The sequence below is a fragment of the Leopardus geoffroyi genome, chromosome X (assembly GCF_018350155.1).
Source record: "Leopardus geoffroyi isolate Oge1 chromosome X, O.geoffroyi_Oge1_pat1.0, whole genome shotgun sequence".
Lineage (NCBI taxonomy): Eukaryota > Metazoa > Chordata > Mammalia > Carnivora > Felidae > Leopardus > Leopardus geoffroyi.
This window is the reverse complement of record NC_059343.1, coordinates 44,649,457-44,670,073: the sequence shown is the minus strand read 5'-3', so window position 1 is coordinate 44,670,073 and position 20,617 is coordinate 44,649,457. Positions and strand designations below refer to the sequence as shown.

General features: G+C 37.4%; 1 protein-coding gene across 6 annotated transcripts; it reads left to right on the top strand.

Annotated features, from left to right (window-relative positions):
* Window positions 1-70: 70 nt before the first annotated feature.
* On the top strand, window positions 71-19,955 carry LOC123594537 (diphosphoinositol polyphosphate phosphohydrolase 3-beta). Of its 6 annotated transcripts, none has more exons than XM_045471296.1 (3): window positions 71-730; window positions 927-969; window positions 18,390-19,955. In XM_045471296.1, coding segments are annotated over exons 1-2 (495 nt in total). In that variant the 5' UTR covers window positions 71-236; the 3' UTR covers window positions 928-969; window positions 18,390-19,955. The 6 variants fall into 6 exon arrangements, with proteins under 6 accessions (XP_045327252.1, XP_045327253.1, XP_045327251.1 ...); XM_045471297.1 differs by lacking the exon at window positions 18,390-19,955 and adding an exon at window positions 4,893-6,608 and having other exon boundaries at window positions 72-730; XM_045471295.1 differs by having other exon boundaries at window positions 75-969; window positions 18,784-19,955.
* Window positions 19,956-20,617: the final 662 nt, after the last annotated feature.

Genomic DNA, 20,617 nt, shown 5'->3' with positions numbered 1-20,617 from the left:
GGACCCTCTGGCCGCACGGGGGACGAACTGACTGACGTATCTCGCCCGCCCCCGCCCCCGTCCCCGCCCCCGCCCCTGCCTCATCTACCCGGGGCTCCCGGGGCTCCTGGCCAGAGCGCTTTCTCTCGCTGCTCCTCTCTTCGGCCCTTTCTCTCTCTGGCACCTCGGGCGGCTGCGGTGGCAGCGGCGACAGCGACCCCAGCAGCAGCGAGCGGCGGGAGCGGGTGGCCGTGACGATGAAGTGCAAGCCCAACCAGACGCGCACCTACGACCCGGAGGGGTTCAAGAAGCGGGCGGCGTGCCTGTGCTTCCGGAGCGAGCGCGAGGACGAGGTGCTGTTAGTGAGTAGCAGTCGGTACCCGGACCGCTGGATCGTGCCGGGCGGGGGCATGGAGCCCGAGGAGGAGCCGGGCAGTGCGGCTGTCCGAGAGGTGTTCGAAGAGGCGGGAGTCAAGGGGAAGTTAGGCCGGCTCCTGGGCATTTTCGAACAGAACCAAGACCGCAAGCACAGAACGTACGTGTACGTACTGACCGTCACCGAGATTCTGGAGGATTGGGAAGATTCGGTTAGCATTGGAAGGAAGCGAGAGTGGTTCAAAATCGAAGATGCGATCAAGGTTCTCCAGTGCCACAAGCCCGTGCATGCCGAATATCTGGAGAAACTAAAGCTGGGCGGCTCCCCAACCAATGGAAACTCGGTGGCCCCGTCTCTGCCACAGAGCGATCCCTAGTATGTACCGCTCCTGCACAGACTTCTGCTTTCCGCCTACCTTAGAATAAATAGTGCCCGGAGCACCTCTGCTGCCTAGTGCGGTCTCTCGGGGAGGAGGGGGGCTTCTTTTGTTTCCTTGGCAGACCTCTGAATCACGCTTGCAAACTGTCTCAGTTGCCAGGCACTGTTTTCAGACAATTTGCACGTTTTTCAGATGCTTTGAAAATCGCTGCTTCGTAGGACTGTAACAGATTTCGGTAAGCCTAAACCACGTGGGTTTGTTTGTTGTTTTTTTTTTAAGGTGCCTTAACTGCTTGCTCAGCTCTTAGTGTGTGTGTGTGTACAAGTGTGTTCACGCTGTGGGTTGTTCTTTTCTTTTACGTTTCCACACACGTGTGTATGTGCACGTGTGCATTTTTAGTACCGTAGCCTTGCGGTTTGTTTTGTAGTGAAGGCCTTTTAAATCTGAACATCTTGGTGGTGTGGCATCTTTAATTTTTTTTTTTTTTTCTTAACCTCCTTTCTCATTCACAGCATTAGCGCCAGCCCTTCTGTGATGGCAATTGGTTTAAAGATCATTGATGGATTTTTTTTTTTTTAATATTTAAGAAATTTCACATCTTATGGTCTTTCCTTACTGGGCAATAATTTTGTGTTTAGTGATGTGATCTAATTTGGCCTTTTCAGAAGTTTCTTTACTCATAGGTACATAATTTGATTTTCAAAAAAATTTCACCAGTGGTAATTTTTTGCTGCTTATTTGAAGTGGCCATTTCCCATACAGCCCAAATGTACTTTAACAAATATTACTTTAGACAGTGAATATCTTCTTGGATAAGTATTGTTAGCCAAACACATCCTGATGTGTACATGTTATCATGAAAACTGTATTCGTAGGGAGTGATTTCGTCTTCAACTTGCAACTTCATTGCCCATTTCTTAATACCCTAGAATAACCATGGTTCTCCCAATATTAACTAGTCTTTGAAAGAAAGTTATTTCACATATTTGAATTGAGTGGACATTCCAGTTAACCCTCCTGACTACCAATAACCATAGGCATGGGATTTATATGGTGATTACATTCCAGTCCAGTGATGTGCCTTTCTTGATACTTGGCTGGTACAGACTTCTTAAACTGTCAGGACACCTGAACAATCTCTATTAAAGATTTAGGATAAATGTTTTCTGTCACAGGACAAACTTTTTTTGAGATATCTAATTAAAAGCTCTTGCATTTGCTTCAATATTTGTTTGAAATCAGGAATCTTACCTAAATTCCAAAGGTCTCTCTTCTGAAACTACCTTTATTCTCGTAGCCATTCAGCAGTCAGGTAAAAGTACAACCTACTTTGTGAAGAGGATACTAAGGGTGGAAAGGTGATGGCATATATAACACTTAAACATTTTTAAAACATTCCAGTAGTAAATAATGAGTATAAAATAGAAAAGAATTTAAACATTTACATAATTAAATAATTTTAACATTTAAAATATTTGTTAAAGCAACCTGTTTTCAAAAACAATTACTGCTAAAAGTGTAACAGGTACCTTTTGTTAGAAATTCATATTTTACTGTTTTAGAACATACAGAGCAATGTACAAATTCTAACACTACAGCTTAATCAATTATTACATAGTGAATACATGCATGTAACCAGAATCCAGTTCAAGAAATTAACATTACCTGTAACTCAAAAGCCTATTGCATTTCTACTCCTAATCAGTACTCTGACTTCTTCTAAGACTATAGAATAGTTGTGTTTTTGAACTTTATATGTTGACTTTTAGAATGTATGCTTTTCTGTGCTGCCCTCTTGTGTTCTTTGTGTGTTTTACTCTTCAAAATACTCAAATACTTTTCTCCATTTGGTTTGCACCGTACTTCTACAAACTAAAATGTTTATATGATTGCTGTTAAAAAGTGGGTTCTGTTGCACTTTCTAAAGTTTGGTGCCACTGTTTTGGAAACAAATCTTCCTACAAATTTAAGCACAGATAGAGTACAAGTTTCAGTTCACAAAACATTTTTGGCACTAATGATCTCAAAGTAAATTTAAAAATGAGTTTTTAAGGGGCGTGTGAGTGGCTCGGTCGGTTAAGTGTCTGACTTCGGCTCAGGTCATGATCTCATGGTTCGTGAGTTCAAGCCCTGTGTTTGGCTCTATGCTGACAGCTCAGATTCTGGATCCTGCTTCAGATTCTGTGTCTGCCTCTGTCTGCTCCTCCAATGCTTGCACTCTGTCTCAAAAATAAATAGTAAATTTTTTTTTTAAAGATGAGTTTTTAAAACCAGCGACAGTTTCATTTGAATTATATAGTTTGATCAAATATAATTATTGAATATTTTTCTATTTTCCCTTAAAAGTGATATATACTGTATATCTCTTTGAGCACATTTAATTTCAAACGAGCAGACTTCCACTATTCATAAAATTTCAAATAGACCCAAAGATATCTTTTCCCAATAACCTAGTTTTTCAACAAGATTCTTAAATACCTCCTTAACACATCAGACATATTGGATCTTTATTTTATAGATAAGTTTGTTGATAAAAATCCCTTCCACCTGAAATTCTGTCACAAATACTTTGGAGGCTTAACTTGTTATTCTTAGAGGTAATAATGCATCATTTTATTTGGTTCTTAAGTATCTAAGACAAAAATGCACAGTATTCATACTAACCTATTACTAAGAATTATTAGCCTGTAAATATGTTGTGGGCTTTTTTTTTCTTTCCTTTTTTTTGACAGAAACATCTAGAATAAGTCATGATATTTTCAGCATTGACTGTCAGGTTCGTTTAAGTAGTTTTTGTGAAATATTCTCGGGAGCCTAGCCTTGTCAGAATAGTTAAAAGGTCCAAGGAGATCCTCTTTTACTCTTTAAGACCAAGAGTCTGAGGCCAAAACAGGCAACCAGAGGTAGTGTATAGAAAATTTCTATCACCTCAATGCCCCAAAGATTGATGCACAGTTGGGATTTTTTTTTCCTTCCAAGAGTGTTAAAAAGTCACTTGTACATTATTTGTTTGGTTTTTCAGCCCTCCCCTTGATAAAAAAGGGAAAAGAGTACTACTCTCCACAGATAATTGAGGTTTGCAGACATGCATCAGAAATTTCTTTTCTGTATGTTTTATAAATAGCTTACATTTCCAGCTGGTCAAATAGTTTATTCTTCCTAATGTATAAAGAGAAAACATTAGAGGTTAATACAAATACATAAGTATACTGGAAATAATTGGTGCTCTGTCTATAATGTATATTTTTTTCTAGAAATGTCTGTATGTACACACACACACACACACACACACACACACACACACAGACAGACACAGACACACACACACAAGATATATTTGACCGAGTAAGGGCTTTTTACTTTCAGATGTCCCATGGGGGAGAGCTTCCAGACAAAACCAGAGTTTTATCAATATTTTCTTGGTAGTTGTTTCCTTATAAACTGTTATACTGTATTTAGCAGATTTTAAATGTTCATGGGCAAACAGTACTATAAGAAGTGGGAAAGTCACTATGGTGATAGAAGTAAAACATGACGTTTCTATGAGACAGTTTGGTGTGATAGAAACTACAGTTAGGGCTTGAAGGCAGACAGACTTAGGGTTGAAAACTGGCTCCAGTTCTGGCTCACACTGACTTTAGCCAAGTTATCTATCTGATGCTCAGGTTTTTTAAAATATATAATTTATAAAAATTTGAGATAATAAAAATAATACTTTATAAACCATGAGAATACTTTCCTGACCACTGGGATAAGAAACTTTCTTCTGTGTCATGGTTCTAACAGTTTATTGTACTTATTTGCATGGTTGTGCAGCTAGACCATAAACCCTTTGATGGGTGAGAACTAGCCTGAATTATTTCCATAAGCCTACAGTCCAGAAAATGGAATTTAGAATATTTTATGTCTTACATGACCACCCACCTTTTTGCAAAGTTTGTAGTATCACTGCTTTCCTGCATTTTTTATTTCATAATATAACAGGTAACTCCTTCAGCTGCTGATCTAGACTCACATTGCATCTGCATTAGATAATTCTGTGAAGGCTTTCCAAATGCAGAGTGATGCAGATCATAGACTCTTTGTAAATTTGTCAATTGGAGGAGTTCTTAAATTAGTATATAAGCCTGCTAATTATACGTTGGTTTCCTTTTCCAGATGAACAGCAAAGATCTGCAGGATGGCTTTGAAAGAATCATTGATGTGAACCACTGATCAATGGAATTTTCAAGTGGAAGTGAGCGTTTCTGAAAATGTTTCCAAGGAGACAGCTCATCTGATTTCCCTCCTGTATCTTGGGACACTCTTTACCTGTCTATGCCACTGACTTTTCTTGCCCTGGTTGTTGTACTATTGTACATGAACAGACTCTGATTTCAGCACCTATAGCCTATTGTTGCGCTTTTTTGATGTATCTGCCTTCTCCATTAGACTGTGATATCATTGAGGGCAAAGACCACATTTCCTTACTGTTTGCATATTCTGCATATGAAACACTACTTGAAATTTGGTTGACATCTCTGAAGGTTCTTTGAATTCACATTTTGTAATCACTATGTGGCAAAACATTCCCCTTTCGATTGGTGCTAGTAGAATATATGCTGTGTGGGCACCAAGTGTGAGGCTTTCCCATATCAGGTGTTTCAGAAACTTTCAAGGCAGTTTTAAGTTGTTCAAGGACAAGAATTATTACCCATAATTCTCTGTCATACCACAAAGTGGCTAGCACCATTTTGAGATTTACCCCATCATTTAAGGACAACATTTTGTAGAACCGGTCCTTTGTGTAACAACTTTAGTGTTTTTGTACTGTTGTTACTTTGCTGAAAATTTTATTCAAAAAATATCACTTGCTATAAAACTATAAATACAATGAACACAATATAATATTGTGAATTTTTATAAAAATAAATTTTAAAATGATATATTTGATGTTTTTGCAATGCCCTAACTACTTCTTTCATGTGATCTTACCATCCCTTTGAAGATTGTTTTTCCCAGTTTATAGGTTCAGGATACTCTATTATTTGATGCCAGAGCTAACAAAAACTGCAGTACAGGCAGTTTCCAAAGTTAATTATACCACTTACTTTGCCTAGGTTTATTTTGCCTCTCTTACTGATACAGTTGGCCAATTTTCATCCCCTTTTCTGACACACTCAGCTGGCTTCTCATTCTACCTGGTTTCTGCATATGAGAATGTGGAGGAGAGTGAGCTAAATTGTTGTCACTTAGAAAAGGCATTGAAGAAAAAAATCTTCTGTAGGGGGGAATAGAAGATGAAGAATTTATATAGAGAGGACTTGGGTCAACTGTGTCCAGGAGAGCAACTTTAAGAAAAATGACAAAGATTTTTAGAGATAATTTTATGGAGTTTTGCCATGGGGTTTGTAATGTCAACACTCTTACCCAGCTTCATACAGAGGCCCCAAAGTAGCTTTAATATGGTAGTTTTCTTCTTTTGCATTTATAAAGCAATTACATAAGCAAAAAATGTGAGCTCCGTTTTAGTGTTATACCTTTACTCATGGTACCAGTGAAGTATATTGTTTCCTTAATCCTTACAGAATTTGAAATTGCACATCTCCCAATTTATTGGGTTTTTTAAAGATGTGATATGGTACTGTGGTTATGTTTTTTTAATCCTTATCTTTTAGAGAAATGTACTGTAAATTTTACAGATGAAACGATTATGCTACTGATATTTGCTTCAAAATAACCTGGGGGTGGGGTAGATGAGCATATAGATAAAATGAGATTGGTAATAAATTGATAATTTTTGAAGCTGTGTGACAGATATTTGGGAGTTCATTATACTCTTCTCTATACTTTTGTATATATTTGAAACTTTCCATAATAAAAATTGAGTAACAATTTCTTTGTTGTTTATTTGTAGGCCCCTGCAATCCCAAAGACTTAAGTAGGGAAGGCTGGTTAAAAGACAAATCTACAGCCCAGACAGGCACTCATCCCTCCTCACCAAAAACCTAGGTTTTCTTCCTGCTAAACATATTGGCAAACTTGCTCTTCCCTCAATGTGAATTATTTCCTTGAAGGTCTCCCAGTTCCACATGTAAAAAGACTTTTAGTGTCATCAGCATGCCAGACATGACCAGAAAACTTTGAACCTCAATGATGGACATAAACTTAGGTTCCTGATGAGACAACACTCCCATTCTACAACTTATCTTTAAAAAATTATTTTTTTCTGATTACAAAATTAATTTTTTCTTAATTTCATAAAATTTGGAAAATTCCCTCTAAAACACATGAATAAAAAAAATCACACATGATCCCCCTACCCAGAATAACCATATTTGAAAAATTTGTATGTGTGTATATGTATACATATTCCAACCTTTTTCTTTTCAAATATAAATATATGTAACCTAAACAGATGGCACAGGTGAGCCTCTTCCACCAGAATATTTTCAAAAATCCATGACCCCTTTTATTGTTAAGCACCCACCACATAGGTACCTTGCTGTTCCTCAGAATTTTTTAGGCTAATGCTCAGGGCCATTATGGAATTTTTGCTACTTCTGTCTTGCATAAGTACAGCAGGCATAGCATGAAACTTGGGTCTGAAATCCAGACCGTGCCCTGTACGCAGCAAGTCATAATGCAGGACACAATAGCCCTGTTTGGTTTTTGGTTGTTTGTTTCCTAATTCCCACACAGACTTTCTACTCAACAAGCTGGTGGGAATGGCGGTGCGGGGATAGGCATCGATTCAGAGGAGGTGCCCCTTTAATAAATCACACAGTTGTAATCTGGCTAAAAGTAGGCTTGCTACTATCTTGTTTTCCAGAAAGTTCCTTCTGTCTTCTCTGGATCCTCAGCAAGCTACTGTATCACTCTCTCTTTCTGTATCCTCTGATCCTCATGAGGTTGCTGCACAGTGGTTTTCAACTGGTAAACAATGACACCACTACTCTGGACTCTAAGAATGAAATCCTGTTCTGCCTCTTGTACCTTTTTACTCCAGAATGTGCCCTCATCTTTCCCCAATTTCATATAATACACAAGAGACCAGACCATAACTTCTAATAAGATTTTACTGAAGATTACCAGATTGCATGAGGAGCATGTAGTAAACACAATTTACAACTATTTCACAGGTCATATATTTTCTAGGTTCCCATGTTAAACTGGTTCCCTACCATAGGCTGACTCCAAATGAGCTAGGGATGTCCTTCCACCCCCCACCATTCCCCTCATCACTACCAGAAACTGAGAGTGCAGTTTTAAGTCATGTACAGTGTTTACCATACCCGTGGAGAAAGGAAAGCTTTTTCTGCAACTCAATCTCCAAATAGTATTTAAGATATCTCAAATTTATAGTCCCAGAATCAAAGATGTGAATATGAAATTAATAGAATCAAAAGGTTAGAATGCGATTGGCTGGGGGGATAGAAATTCAGTTTTATATTACTCCAAAACTCATGCTCTATATTAAGACAAAGAACAACAGGACTGACCATATATAGTGAATTTAGTACTCCACCTTTTCCAAGATTGTAAACATGGGGAACCAAAAAACCCAGCCATGGTCCAACAAGACTTAACACCTTTCCCTATGTAAACCTAAACAACAGTGTGAAGATGCAGGCCAGGACCTCTGGAAGTTTAGACTTATTTGGGGCCAGTACTGAGGGTATAGAGGACTTAGAACAAGATTGGTAACAATTCTCCCTTTTCCTTTTGTCTACCCACTCAAACTTAGACCTTATTTTTTGGCTGTTACAAAGACATAAATAGACTGTGAGTCATTCTGAGTACAGGTATCCTCCACTTTTCGTAAGTTCACATTAGGCCACTTCTCTTTTATGAAAGACCTAATTATTACAGTAGTCCCCCCATTATCCATGGGTTTGCTTTTTTTTTTTTTTTAATTTGAGAGAGAGAGATCGTGTGTGTGAGTGGGGGAGTCTGAGCTACCCAGGCTCCCCCATGGCTTTGCTTTCTAAAGTTTTAGTTACCCACAGTCAACCACGTTCCAGGAACAGATGATCCTTCTGACCTTCATCAGAAGGTCCACAATAGCCGAATGCTACATCACAATGCCTACATAAGTCACCTCACTTTATCTCATCCTGTAGGCTTTTTATCATCTCACATCATCACAAGATGAAGGGTGAGTACAGTGCAATAAGATATTTTGACAGGCCATATTCACATAACTTATTGTAGTATATTGTTATAATTCTTGTATTTTATTATCAGTTATTGTTCATCTCTTACTGTGCCTAACTTATAAATTAAACTTTATTATATGTATGTATGTATAGGAAAAAACATATATATATAGGGTTTGTTACGATGCATGGTTTCAGGTATCCACTTGGGGGTCTTGGAACGTATCCCCTCTGGATAAGGAGGGGCTATTGTACCTGTTTTTGCTAAATGAAAGAAATCTGAAGAGAATTCTTGCTTTTTTTTTTTTTAAGGCAAAAAAGCAAAAACAGTGTTCAGTGTTTGTTTTGCAGCAACACCCTATAGGGCAGCGTGCACCCCAGTAGCGAGAGTGGCCCCATGAAGTTCCTTCGCCAGGAACTATACTTGGCATCTCTGCATCAAAATACCATAGCTTTGAACTGTGTCTGTGAGCATCTGTATTTTATCTCCATTACATCTATTAGCAAGATGTGTCTTAAGGTATCAGAAAAGCCTAAGAGAGGTTATTTTTTGGGTCTGGGAACACTCAAAATTTTTTCCATATAACTTAATTGTAAATGCCTCTCCACTTTTTGCCAGCTTAGGAAAGGTTTCATAGGAATGCTCTACTTTCAGATAGTGAGGGAAACTTATATATGCTATATATGGTACCATCAATGGCATCTGTCTCCCTAGTGGACATTTTAGGAATTACCCAACCCTGGATGTATTCTTATTTAGTGCAAGGAAACCCTTCCCAGGAACACTGTGCTACCCAAGAACATCCCACTGTCCAAATCTATTTATTATTACCTTTTTCTAATCCTGAATTAAATATTAATATGTTCTATGTGTGAAGAAAAGATTCTCTATCATGTTCCAATCAGTAAAGTTTTTAGTTGTGTTTTTTCATCTAGCCTGGTAGATAAATAGGAAAGTACTTATATTTATCTAGTACCTCCAGTACCTCTAGTAACCTGAGCTTTAGTTGTGATAAACTAATCAGAACTATTAGAACTTTAGGCTACGAATTCTGTTACGTCTAGAGATACATTAATTGGGCAAATCAGACATGGCCCATATCTTCACAGAGCTCTCACTGTACTGGGGAGACAGATAATGAAACAAGAAATCTCAGAAAAATGTACCAAGTGTTTTTTTTTTTTTTATGATAGTGGGGATTCAGCGGGTGCTTCCAGCACATAGTAGGGGAACTAACTTAGTTTAGTGGGTTTGGGGAGAGATTCTCAGAGGAAATGCCATGTAACTTGACACATGAAGGATAAATAGTCCTAGCTAGGAGAAATAGTTGGGATTCAGAGTGTTCCAAAAAGAGAGAAGAGTAGATGTGAGTTTCTTGAAGCTGGACAAAAACATGGTACTTTTAGGGGTGCCTGGGTGGCTCAGTCGGTTAAGCATCAGACTCTAGATTTCGTTCAGGTCATGATCTCATGGTTTGTGAGTTTGAGCCCTCCATCAGGCTCTGCACTGACCATGCAGAGCCTACTTGGGATTCTCTCTCTCCCTCTCTCTCTCTCAAAATAAATAAACTTAAAAAATATTGTGCTTTTAGGAACAGGAACTTGCTTATTATGTCTAGAACATAATCTGAAGGTGGAGAGAAGAAAAGATCTAGAGGTGAAGACAATGGGCTAAGAAAAAGCCAGATTATAGAAGGTCTTATGCAACTTGTCAGAGATTTGAGAGGAGACATGACATCAATTTGTCTGAAGAGTAGAAAATTGTTTGAAAAAAGAGAGGAGATTGTGGTAATTGTCTAAGTGAGAAATGATGGTGACCTCAACTAACATGTTGACCATGTTGATAGAAGTGGATACATTTTTGGGCACCTGGGTGGCTCGGTCAGTTAAGCGTACAACTTCAGTCATGATCTCACAGTTCATGGGTTCAAGCCCTGCTTCAGGCTCTGCACCAGAGCCTGCTTGGGATTCTCTGTCTTCCTCTCTCTGCCCCTGTCCCACTATCTCTATCTCAAAATAAATAAACTTAAAAAAAAGAAGTGGATACCTTTTAGAAATGTATAGGGTTTAAAGGGGCATGAGTTGATTAACTGGATGTTGAAAATGAAAGAGATATATCACTGATATATCTCACTAGAGCAAGAGGGTTGATGGTACCATTCCCTGGGGCAGAGAATAGATGAGTTAATTTTATAACTGTTAGTTTCCAGTAACCAAAGGATATTAACCTGGAGATATCCAAAAGGCCAGAGATGCACACAGCTGCAGTCTAGGAAAGAAGAATGAGCTGGAGGTAGAGATTTTGGAGTCATCAGTAGGTGGGCGGTAGATGAAGAAGTGGGTATACCCAAGTTCATCTAAGGAGAGAGTGTAGAGAGGACAGCAAAGAGATCCCTGAGGAGTATCAACATTTAAGTATGGGTTCAGGACTTCAGAATGGTTGTGTGAAGATCTTGGTGGACCCATCCCCCTGTGAAGTACCATTTAATTGGTGACAATTTTACACACACACACACACACACACACACACACACTTAAAGTTACTAGAATTTGTCATAAGGGCATACAGCAAATAATAAAGATTTGTTCAAGAAAATCTAGTAAATCTCTACAAAAATAGTGAGAGTCTGTGGCATTTGAGGTATTCCATCTCCCCCAGCTCCATGTACAAGCTCTACCTGAAATATAGATGTGCCCAAGAAGATGGGGGCTCCCTATCCCCTCAGTTGCTACTCTAGGGTTATGCCTTCACACCAAGAGGAGAAGGCCACCAGGTGTCTCTGTACCCTTGCAGCCCCATGTTGCAGAATTCCTATTACAGGCAAGCCTAGGCTAGAGGACTAACTTCCAGTTACAGAGTGAGGTCTCAGCCTTAGGCATGACAGGCCAAGAATAGCAGGATTCCATTCTCCTCTGCCATAATACATTTGTAGGGTGAAGTAGGGAAAGCTGAAATAACCATGGACTGCCATCTCCACCAGTGCCCAGTTGGGGGTGTTACTGCAGGAGAAGCCTGCTATACCCACCTCTTGTTCCAGTACAGTTGTCTGGAGTTTCTGCCTAGGAGGAGAGGCAGGCCATGAAAACTAAGCACAGCAGCGTTGCTTGAAAGGACTGAATTTATTTGGAAAAGAACCTAGAAATATTCATGCCAAAGAGCATTGTTTAAAACAATAGGAATCTTAAAAGTTAGCAATTAGGAGGGGACTGGTGTTCCAGGATACTAATAGCAACAAGGGAACAATACTATAAAACATGTAAAGTAACATATATCTAAAGACCACTCCACCAAAAAACAGCAAAATATTCATTCCTGTCAAGTACACAGAACATTCCCCAAAACAGACCATATGCTAGGCCATAAATATTCCTCAATGGATTTTAAAGACTGAAATTATACAAATTATGCTCTCTAACCAAAATGGAATTAAATTAGAAGTCAACCATAGAGAAAAATGTGGGAAACTCACAAATATGTGGAAATTAGGCAATACATTCCTAAATAACCAATGGGTCAAAGAAAAAATCACAATGAAAATTAGAAAAACCTTTGAGATGGATAGGATCAAAACACAAAAACTTGAGCTGCACCTAAAGCAGTACTTAAGTGAAAATTTGTAATCATGTTTCTATTAAAAGAAGACCAAAGTAAACACAAAGCAAGCAAAAAGAAGATGACATATGGGGTGCCTGGCTGGCTCAGTTGGTAGAGTATGCAACTCTTGATCTCAAGAGTTGTGAGTTAGAGCCCCACATTGGGTGGAGAGTTAACTTTAAAAAAGAAGGTAATACAAAAGAATGGAATGAAAATTAAATGAAGCATTATGAAAACAATAGAAAAAGTTGGCTCTTTAAAATGATCAACAAATCTGCTTGTTTCTTAAATTCCACAGGTGAGTGAAATCATATGGTATTTGTCTTTCTCTGACTTATTTCACTTAACATAATACCCTCTAGCTCCATCCATGCCATCGCAAATGGCAAGATTTCATTCTTTTATATGGCTGAGTAACGTTCCATTGTACATACCATATCTTCTTTATCCATTCATCAGTTGATGGACACTTGGGCTCTTTACATATTTGGCTGCTATAAATATCAGGGTGCATGTATCCCTTTGAATTAGTGTTTTTGTATTCTTTGGGGAAATATGTAGTAGTGCAACTGCTGGATCGTAGTGTAGTTCTATTTTTAACTTTTTGAGGAACCTCCATATTGTTCTCCAGAGTGGCTGCACCAGTTTGCATTCCCAGCAACAGTGCAAGAGAGCTCCCCTTTCTTCACATCCTTGCCAACACCTGTTGTTTCTTATGTTGTTGATTTTAGCCATTCTGACAGGTGTGAGATTATATGTCGTATTTTTTATTTATATTTCCTTGATGATCAGTGATGTTGAGCATCATTTCATGTGTCTATTGGACATCTGTATGTCTGCTTTGGAAAAATGTCTATTCATGTCTTCTGCCCATTTTTTAATTGGATTATTTGTTTTTTGGATGTTTAGTTGTATAAGTTCTTCAAAAATTTTGGATACTAACCATTTATCAAATATGTCATTTGCAAATATCTTCTTGATTGAATAGGTTGCCTTTTAGTTTTGTTGATTGTTTCCTTCACTGTGCAGAAGCTTCTTGTTTTGATGAAATCCCAAATGTTATTTTTGCTTTTGTTTCCCTTGCCTTAGGAGACATATCTAGAAAGAAGTTGCTATGGTTGATGTCAAAGAAGTTACTGCCTGTGTGCTCTTCTAGGATTTTTATGATTTCAGGTTTACATTTAGGTCTTTCATCCATTTTGATTTTATTTTTCTGTATGGTGCAAGAAAGTGGTCGGGTTTTATTCTTTTGCATGTTGCTGTCCAGTTTTCCCAACACCATTTGTTGAAGAGACTGTCCTTTTCTCATGCATATTCTTTCCTGCTTTGTCAAAGATTAATTAACCATATAATCATGGATTCATTTCTGTGGTTTTTATTCTGTTCCCTTCATCTATGTGTCTATTTTAGTGCCAGCACCATACTGTTTTGATCACTACAGCTTTGTAATATAACTTGAAGTCTGGAATTGCGATGTCTCCAGCTTTGCTTTTCTTTTTCAAGATTGCTTTCGCTATTTGGGGTCTTCTGTATATTCATACAAATTTAAGAATTGTTTGTTATAGCTCTGTGAAAAATGCTATTGGCATATTGATAGGGATTGCATTAAATGTGTAGATGGCTTTGGGTAGTGTAGACATTTTGAGAATATCTGTTCTTCCAATCCATAAGCATGGAATTTCTTTCCATTTCTTTGTGTCATCTTCAATTTCTTTCATCAGTGTTTCATAGTTTTCAGGGTACAGATCTTTCATCTCTTTGGTTAGGTTTTTTTCCTAGGAATCTTATGGAGTTTTTTGGTGCAGTTGTAAATGGAATTGATTCCTCAATTTCTCTTTCTGCTGTTTCATTATTGGTATGTAGAAATGCAACAGATTTCTGTACATTGATTTTTTATCCTATGACTTTGCTGAATTCATGCATTAATTCTAACAATTTTTTGGTGTAGTCTGTCAGGTTTTCTGTATATAGCATCACTTAATATGCAAATAGTGAAAGTTTGACGCCTTCCTTGCTAATTTGGATGCCTTTTATTTCTTTTTGTTGTCTGATTGCTGTGATTAGGACTTCCACTACTATGTTAAATAACAGTGGTGAGAATGGACATCCCTGTCTTGTTCCTGACCATAAGGAAAAGCTCTCAGATTTTCCCCACTGAAGATGATATTAGCTGTAGGTTTTTCATATATGCCTTTATTGTGTTGAGGTATGTTCCCTCTAAACTGATTTTGTTGAGGGTTTTTTTTTTTTATCATGAATGGATGTTGTACTTTATCAAATGCTTTTTCTGCATCTATTGAAATAATTGTATGGGGAAAAAAGACAAAAGAGAGAGACAAATCAATAAACAGATTCTTAACTATAGAGAACAAACTGATGATTACCAGAGGAGAGGTGGGTGGCTGGATGGGTTAAATAGGTGATGAGGATTAAAGAGTGCACTTTTTGTGATGAGCACTGGGAAGTGTTGACACTATATTGTACACCTGAAACTGATATTATACTGTGTGTTAACTAAGTAGAATTTTAATAAAAACTTTAAAAACAAGAAAATGATCAACAACCTGTATTGTATCCAGAATATTAAAGAACATTCACAAGTCAGTAATAAAACAAATAATGCAATTAAAAACTGGCAAAGGATTTAAAAAGACATTTCTCCAAAGAAATATACAAGTGGACAATAAGCACATGAAAATATGCCCTAAATTATTAGTTATTAGGGAAATTCCAATTAGGATCACAATGAGAAACCACGTCTCACCCTCTAGAATGACTATAATAAAAAAGACTAAAAAATAACAAGTGATAGTGAAGATGTGGAGTAATTGGAGCCCTCATATGTGTAAAGTATCACTATCACTTTGGAAAATAGTTGGGCAGTTTTTAAAATGTGGAACAGAGTTACCACATGACCCAACAATTCTACTAGATATATTCCCAAGATAAATTAAAGCATATTCCACAAAAATATTTGTTCATAAATATTTATAGCAGTGTTATTCATAGCAGCCAAAAAATGAAAACAACCTATATGTTTAACCACTGATGAACGTATAAATAAAATGTAGTATATCCACACAATAAGATATTATTCAGCAATAAAAGGGAATGGAGTATTATACCATTACATGGATGAACAAGAAGCCAGACATAATATATTACATATGGTATAATTTCTTTATATATAATGCCTAGTATGAGAAAATCCATGTAATCAAAAAGTATATTAATTGTTGCCTATAACTGAAGGAAAGGAGAATGGAGATTGATCTCAAATATGTATAGGGTTTCTTTTTGTCATATTGAAGATATTCTAAAATTAGAATTACACAACTCTGTAAATGCATTAACAACCATTGAATTATACACTTTAAATGGGTGCAGATTATGGCATATAACTCATATATTAATAAAACAAATTTTTGGAATGGGCATAGAGAAGAGTGCATACAAAAGGATCATTTAAAAAAGGAGTGGTCATCAAAATAACAGAGAAACCAGGAGAAAGTGAAGTCACAGAATTGGGTTATACAACATTTAAGGAGGGAGTTGTAAAGTGTGTGGAATAATACAGTGATAGTGACATAGTAGAAAAGATTGTTAACAAGAACTGTTTTAATAGAGTGACAAGGTGGGAAGACAGATGACAGTGAGTTGAAGAATGAGTGGGAGGTAAGGAATTAGATTCAGTGAGTCTAAATAATTCACTCAAGTAATGTAACTATGAAGGAGAAGAGAGAAATGGAATGGTAGCTGAAAGGCGATGTCAGATAGAAAAAGAGTTTTTTTTTTTGTTTTCAAGATGACAGACACTAGGGCACCTTTATTTGTTGAGGATCCATCCAGTAGAGAGGGAAATCCTGAAGACATAGGAAAATGTGGCAACAAGAGTCTGAGAGAGTTGAAGAACTTGTGATGGGAAGCACAGAGAAGGAATTTAGCTTAGATGGAGGGAAGGCTACCTCTTCCATTACACCCAGAGGGAAGGAGGAAACGCTGGATAAGGGTATAAAGAAGGTTGTATGTTTGTGTTATGAAATTGAGATGTTACACTTGAGAGATTTGTTTTCCTTGGAAAGGTAAAAGTCGAGTCATCTGCTAAGTGTGAGGAGAAAACATATAAGATAAGAGGTTAGTAGAAAGGGGAGTAGAATTTGTGTAGCTCTATGGCGAAGAGGAAAGAGAACTGAGAAAACAAAGGCAACATTTGTAGGTAGCAGTGAAGTCCCCAGGTGTGGTTGCAAAACACCCATGTGATGACAAGTAGATATAGCCCCATAGAAACTCTAATGTGATCCCGTTTCTTAGAGTTAAATAAAAAACTAAGCAATCATTCATTGATTTCACTCTAAAAACAATACCTTTATTTGAATATATTTTATTTGTTATTTGGATTTTGCAGTTTACCTCCTTCCAGAAGCTCAAAATCTACATATTTAAAGTCTATCTCATGACTAGTCCTAATAGCACTTTGCTAGAGGATAGGACATTTATGTGCCTGGTGCCAAAGGGCAGTAAGATAAAGAGAAATGTCAGACAGGGGGAATATTAGGGGGAAGTTCAGAAGGAAAGGAGAAGAACAAACTGGGAGACCTCAGGTCTTATCATGAACCTCAGCATGGAGGCCACATCCTCAGCAGGGCAACTCACGGTGCCACTGTATTGAAGTTGCTACTGATCTTCCCTCGCCATAGGAAATGGACCCTTGTTGAGGACCATGTTTGAAAGATCAGATGCCTACAGATTAGTAGTCCTGAGTAAGCCATGCTACTATCTCTGTCACTCACAGTTTAGTTGGTGGAGTTCAGTCTAGAAAAATTTAAGTGAAAGAACCCAAGCCTTTCATTTTTTTTTAATTTTTAAATGTTTATTTACTTTTTAGAGAGAGACCGTGAGCTGGGAAAGGGCAGAGAGAGGGAGAGAGAGAGAATCCCAAGGAGACTACACATTGCCAGCAGGGAGCCCAATGAGGGGCTCAAACTCATGAACCATGAGATCATGGCTTGAGATCTAGAGTCAGATGCTTAAGTGACTAAGCCACCCGGGCGCCCAAAGAACCCAAAAAGCCTTTCATTTTAAAAGAGAAATCCAAACAATTCAGGCCAAAACAGTTGACACAGAGCTAACAAACCTAATCGTGTCAATAACTTACATCTTTTAAGAGTTTGATGCACAGTTGAAATTTTTTCCCTGGAGAGTCAGTATATACCACCCATATTATTTATGTGATGATTTACAAAAAATGAACAGATGAATCTTTCTGCTCATACCTCCCCCCCAATAAACAGAGCATTGATCAAAGATAATTAAGACTTTCAAATATGAGGTAGAATTTGTTTCTAGCATGTTTTTGTAAAGGCTGGGTTCCTCCCCCCCCCAACTGGACAAGTACCTATTATCTTTTTAAAAACATTTTTAAAAGACATGCTGGAGTAAAGGTAATATCAATATGCTTGATATATAAATTTACCTGGATGTATAAAGTATTATATTTTCTAAGAAACCTATTTTTTTGTGTATCAAATCACTGTTGGAAGAACTAACTCTGAAAGGGATGCGGGTAGCTATAAATATTATGAGTTCCTTTGTAGGGTTTCATAAGAGAATTGTAAAGATTTCAACATTTTTGTATTAAGAAATGTTTTGTATTAAGAAACATCAAATAAGAAAGAGAGTGTTTGTGTGTGTGTTTAAAAGCAGGAACAGGCAGTTTTTAAGGTAGCAACATTAGAGGGCCTTTCTGGGATAGATGGTTTAAAGGGCTCTGAAGCTGGAGCTGCTCCTCTCACTTCCCATTACATGGAGTCCAATTGTAAGAAAGACAATTCCTTTATCAAAAGTTGTTAACTGGGAAAAGTGAGGTGAAAAATCTGCCTTAGAGCCTAAGTACTAACAGCTGGCTAGAGTTTTCTTTTTCAGGGTCCCTTTTGTGGAAGCACCAAGAGAAACAGGAAATATTTTCAGGACCATTCTAGTATTGTACCCATCTTTCTGAATGATTGTTGGCCTGTTAGACTATGAACTCTTTGAGGAGTAGGACCCAGCCTGAATCCTGTCCATATTCTCAGAGCCTAGAAAAGTGGCTAAAGTTTGGAGACATTTGTCACTGAACCACAGATTAGAAATGTCTACTACTAGTGTATTCTTGATTTCTTAGCTTCATGTTTTATCTGGACAGTCTCTTATTTTCACCTGGCCTCAGAGTGGAACTGCATTGGATAATTCACTGAAAGCTTTTACAAGAGTCTCAATAAATATTTGTTGACTGGAGGAATTGATAAACCAATAAAACTATTAATAAGATTTCTTTTAGGTGAATGGCACAGATGTGATTCAGATGTACTTTGAAAGAAATATGTGCACCCAATGATGAATGGAATTGTGAAACACAGATGAGCTCTTTCACACTCCCGAGGACAAGCTCATCCTATGCTTTTGAACACTTCTCTGTTTATTGCAATGACCGTTCTCCAGATTGTTGCACTATCACTATCTCTGTATGGACTTCTAATTTGGCACCTATGGCCTTTTTTTGTGCTTTTATGATTATCTGTATTTCCCACCAGCTTGGTTATAGTGCAAGGGCCTTGTTTCCTTAGTCTTTTTATGTATCTAGCATACAAGACATCACTTGAAATATGGTAGATATTACTGAAGATTTGTCTAAATAATATTTTGTAATGATACAGAGTATCATGTAAAGCATTCACCTTCTAATCTGGTGTTAGCACACTAAATTGCTGTCTAGCATATACATGTTTTTTGTATATTAGGTGTCACATACCGTTTCTAGGCTGTGAAATATTAGAAAGCAAAACTTCTTACTCCTATGTCTCTATCATCCCAGACATGTGCCTCCTAATGGTAGTATACTACACCACCTATGAAATATATTTACCACAATTTTGAACCTAAATCAACCTGTGCCTCTAGACATTCCTGATCTATAGAAAATACAGGAAATAGAGAAACATTACAGCCCAGAGTTGATGTCTGCAGAATCCAGGCTGTAGGAAACTGTAGGACAAATGATCCAGTTTCTTCAGTAAACGGATCGCCAGGATGAAAGAAAGAAATGGAAGAAGAACCTATAGATTGAAATGGACTTGAGACATATAAATCAATTGTAACATATGGATATTTTGGGGATCCTGATTTGACCAAACTGTAAAATAAATACATTTATGAGACAATCCAGATAATTATAAAATTGACTTGATATTTGATATTCATTGGGATAATGGAGATTATGTCAAAAACAAGAGTCCTTAACTTTTAGAGATCCATTCTTAAATATTTATGGTTGAAATGATATCTGGAATTTGCTTCATAATAAGTGGATGTTAAGTGCATTAGATCAATATAACAAGATTGGCCTTGACTTGATTTAAAGCTGGGTGATGGTTAAATGATGGTTCATTATATATATATTCTTCTCTACTTTTGTATGTTTGACATTTCCCATAATAAAAAGTTAATGAAAATGGTTTTCAGAGTTCTTGTTAAAGCTAATATATAAGGCACAGAGAAAAAAGAGGAGGAAGAAAAATTTTAGATTGTGTAGAGAATGTTTGCTCTGAGGTGCCTCTTCTAGGCCAGGAAGTCAAATGCCCAAAAAGAGAGGGCTGACAAACTCTGGAGTGGCTAGTGTTTATCTTGCTACAGACCACTGTCAGGAGGTTTTTTTCCCCCTCTTAATTTGGCTCATTTAAATAGGAAGAGTTAAATTCTTATTTATTGGAAAATGGGAATGGATTCTCCTATTGAGCAGGATATTTGACACAGTGTAGTTCATATCACTGTGAAAGAGCAAAGGGATGGAGTCTCCAGGGAACAAATTTATGGAATTTTATAAAAATCAATAAAATGCCATTTGCAAATAGTATTTTTTAGGAGAATAGTGGCTGTAAACTTGTTAGTTGCATACTCATTAACTGTATATTTGAAGGTAGGTGACACAGGAAAGTAAGCACACACTCCTGACTGCAGATATTCCTTCTGCTTTGCACTGTGTTTAGAATTCCTGTGAAGGCTAAAGCCTGCTAACTCAGAGTTAGTGAAGCTGTGCTGAAATCAACAGACACGTGGTCTGTCCCAACTTTTGCGGGTAAAGAAGGAGCAGACAGGAAGAAAAATATTGAAGGTCC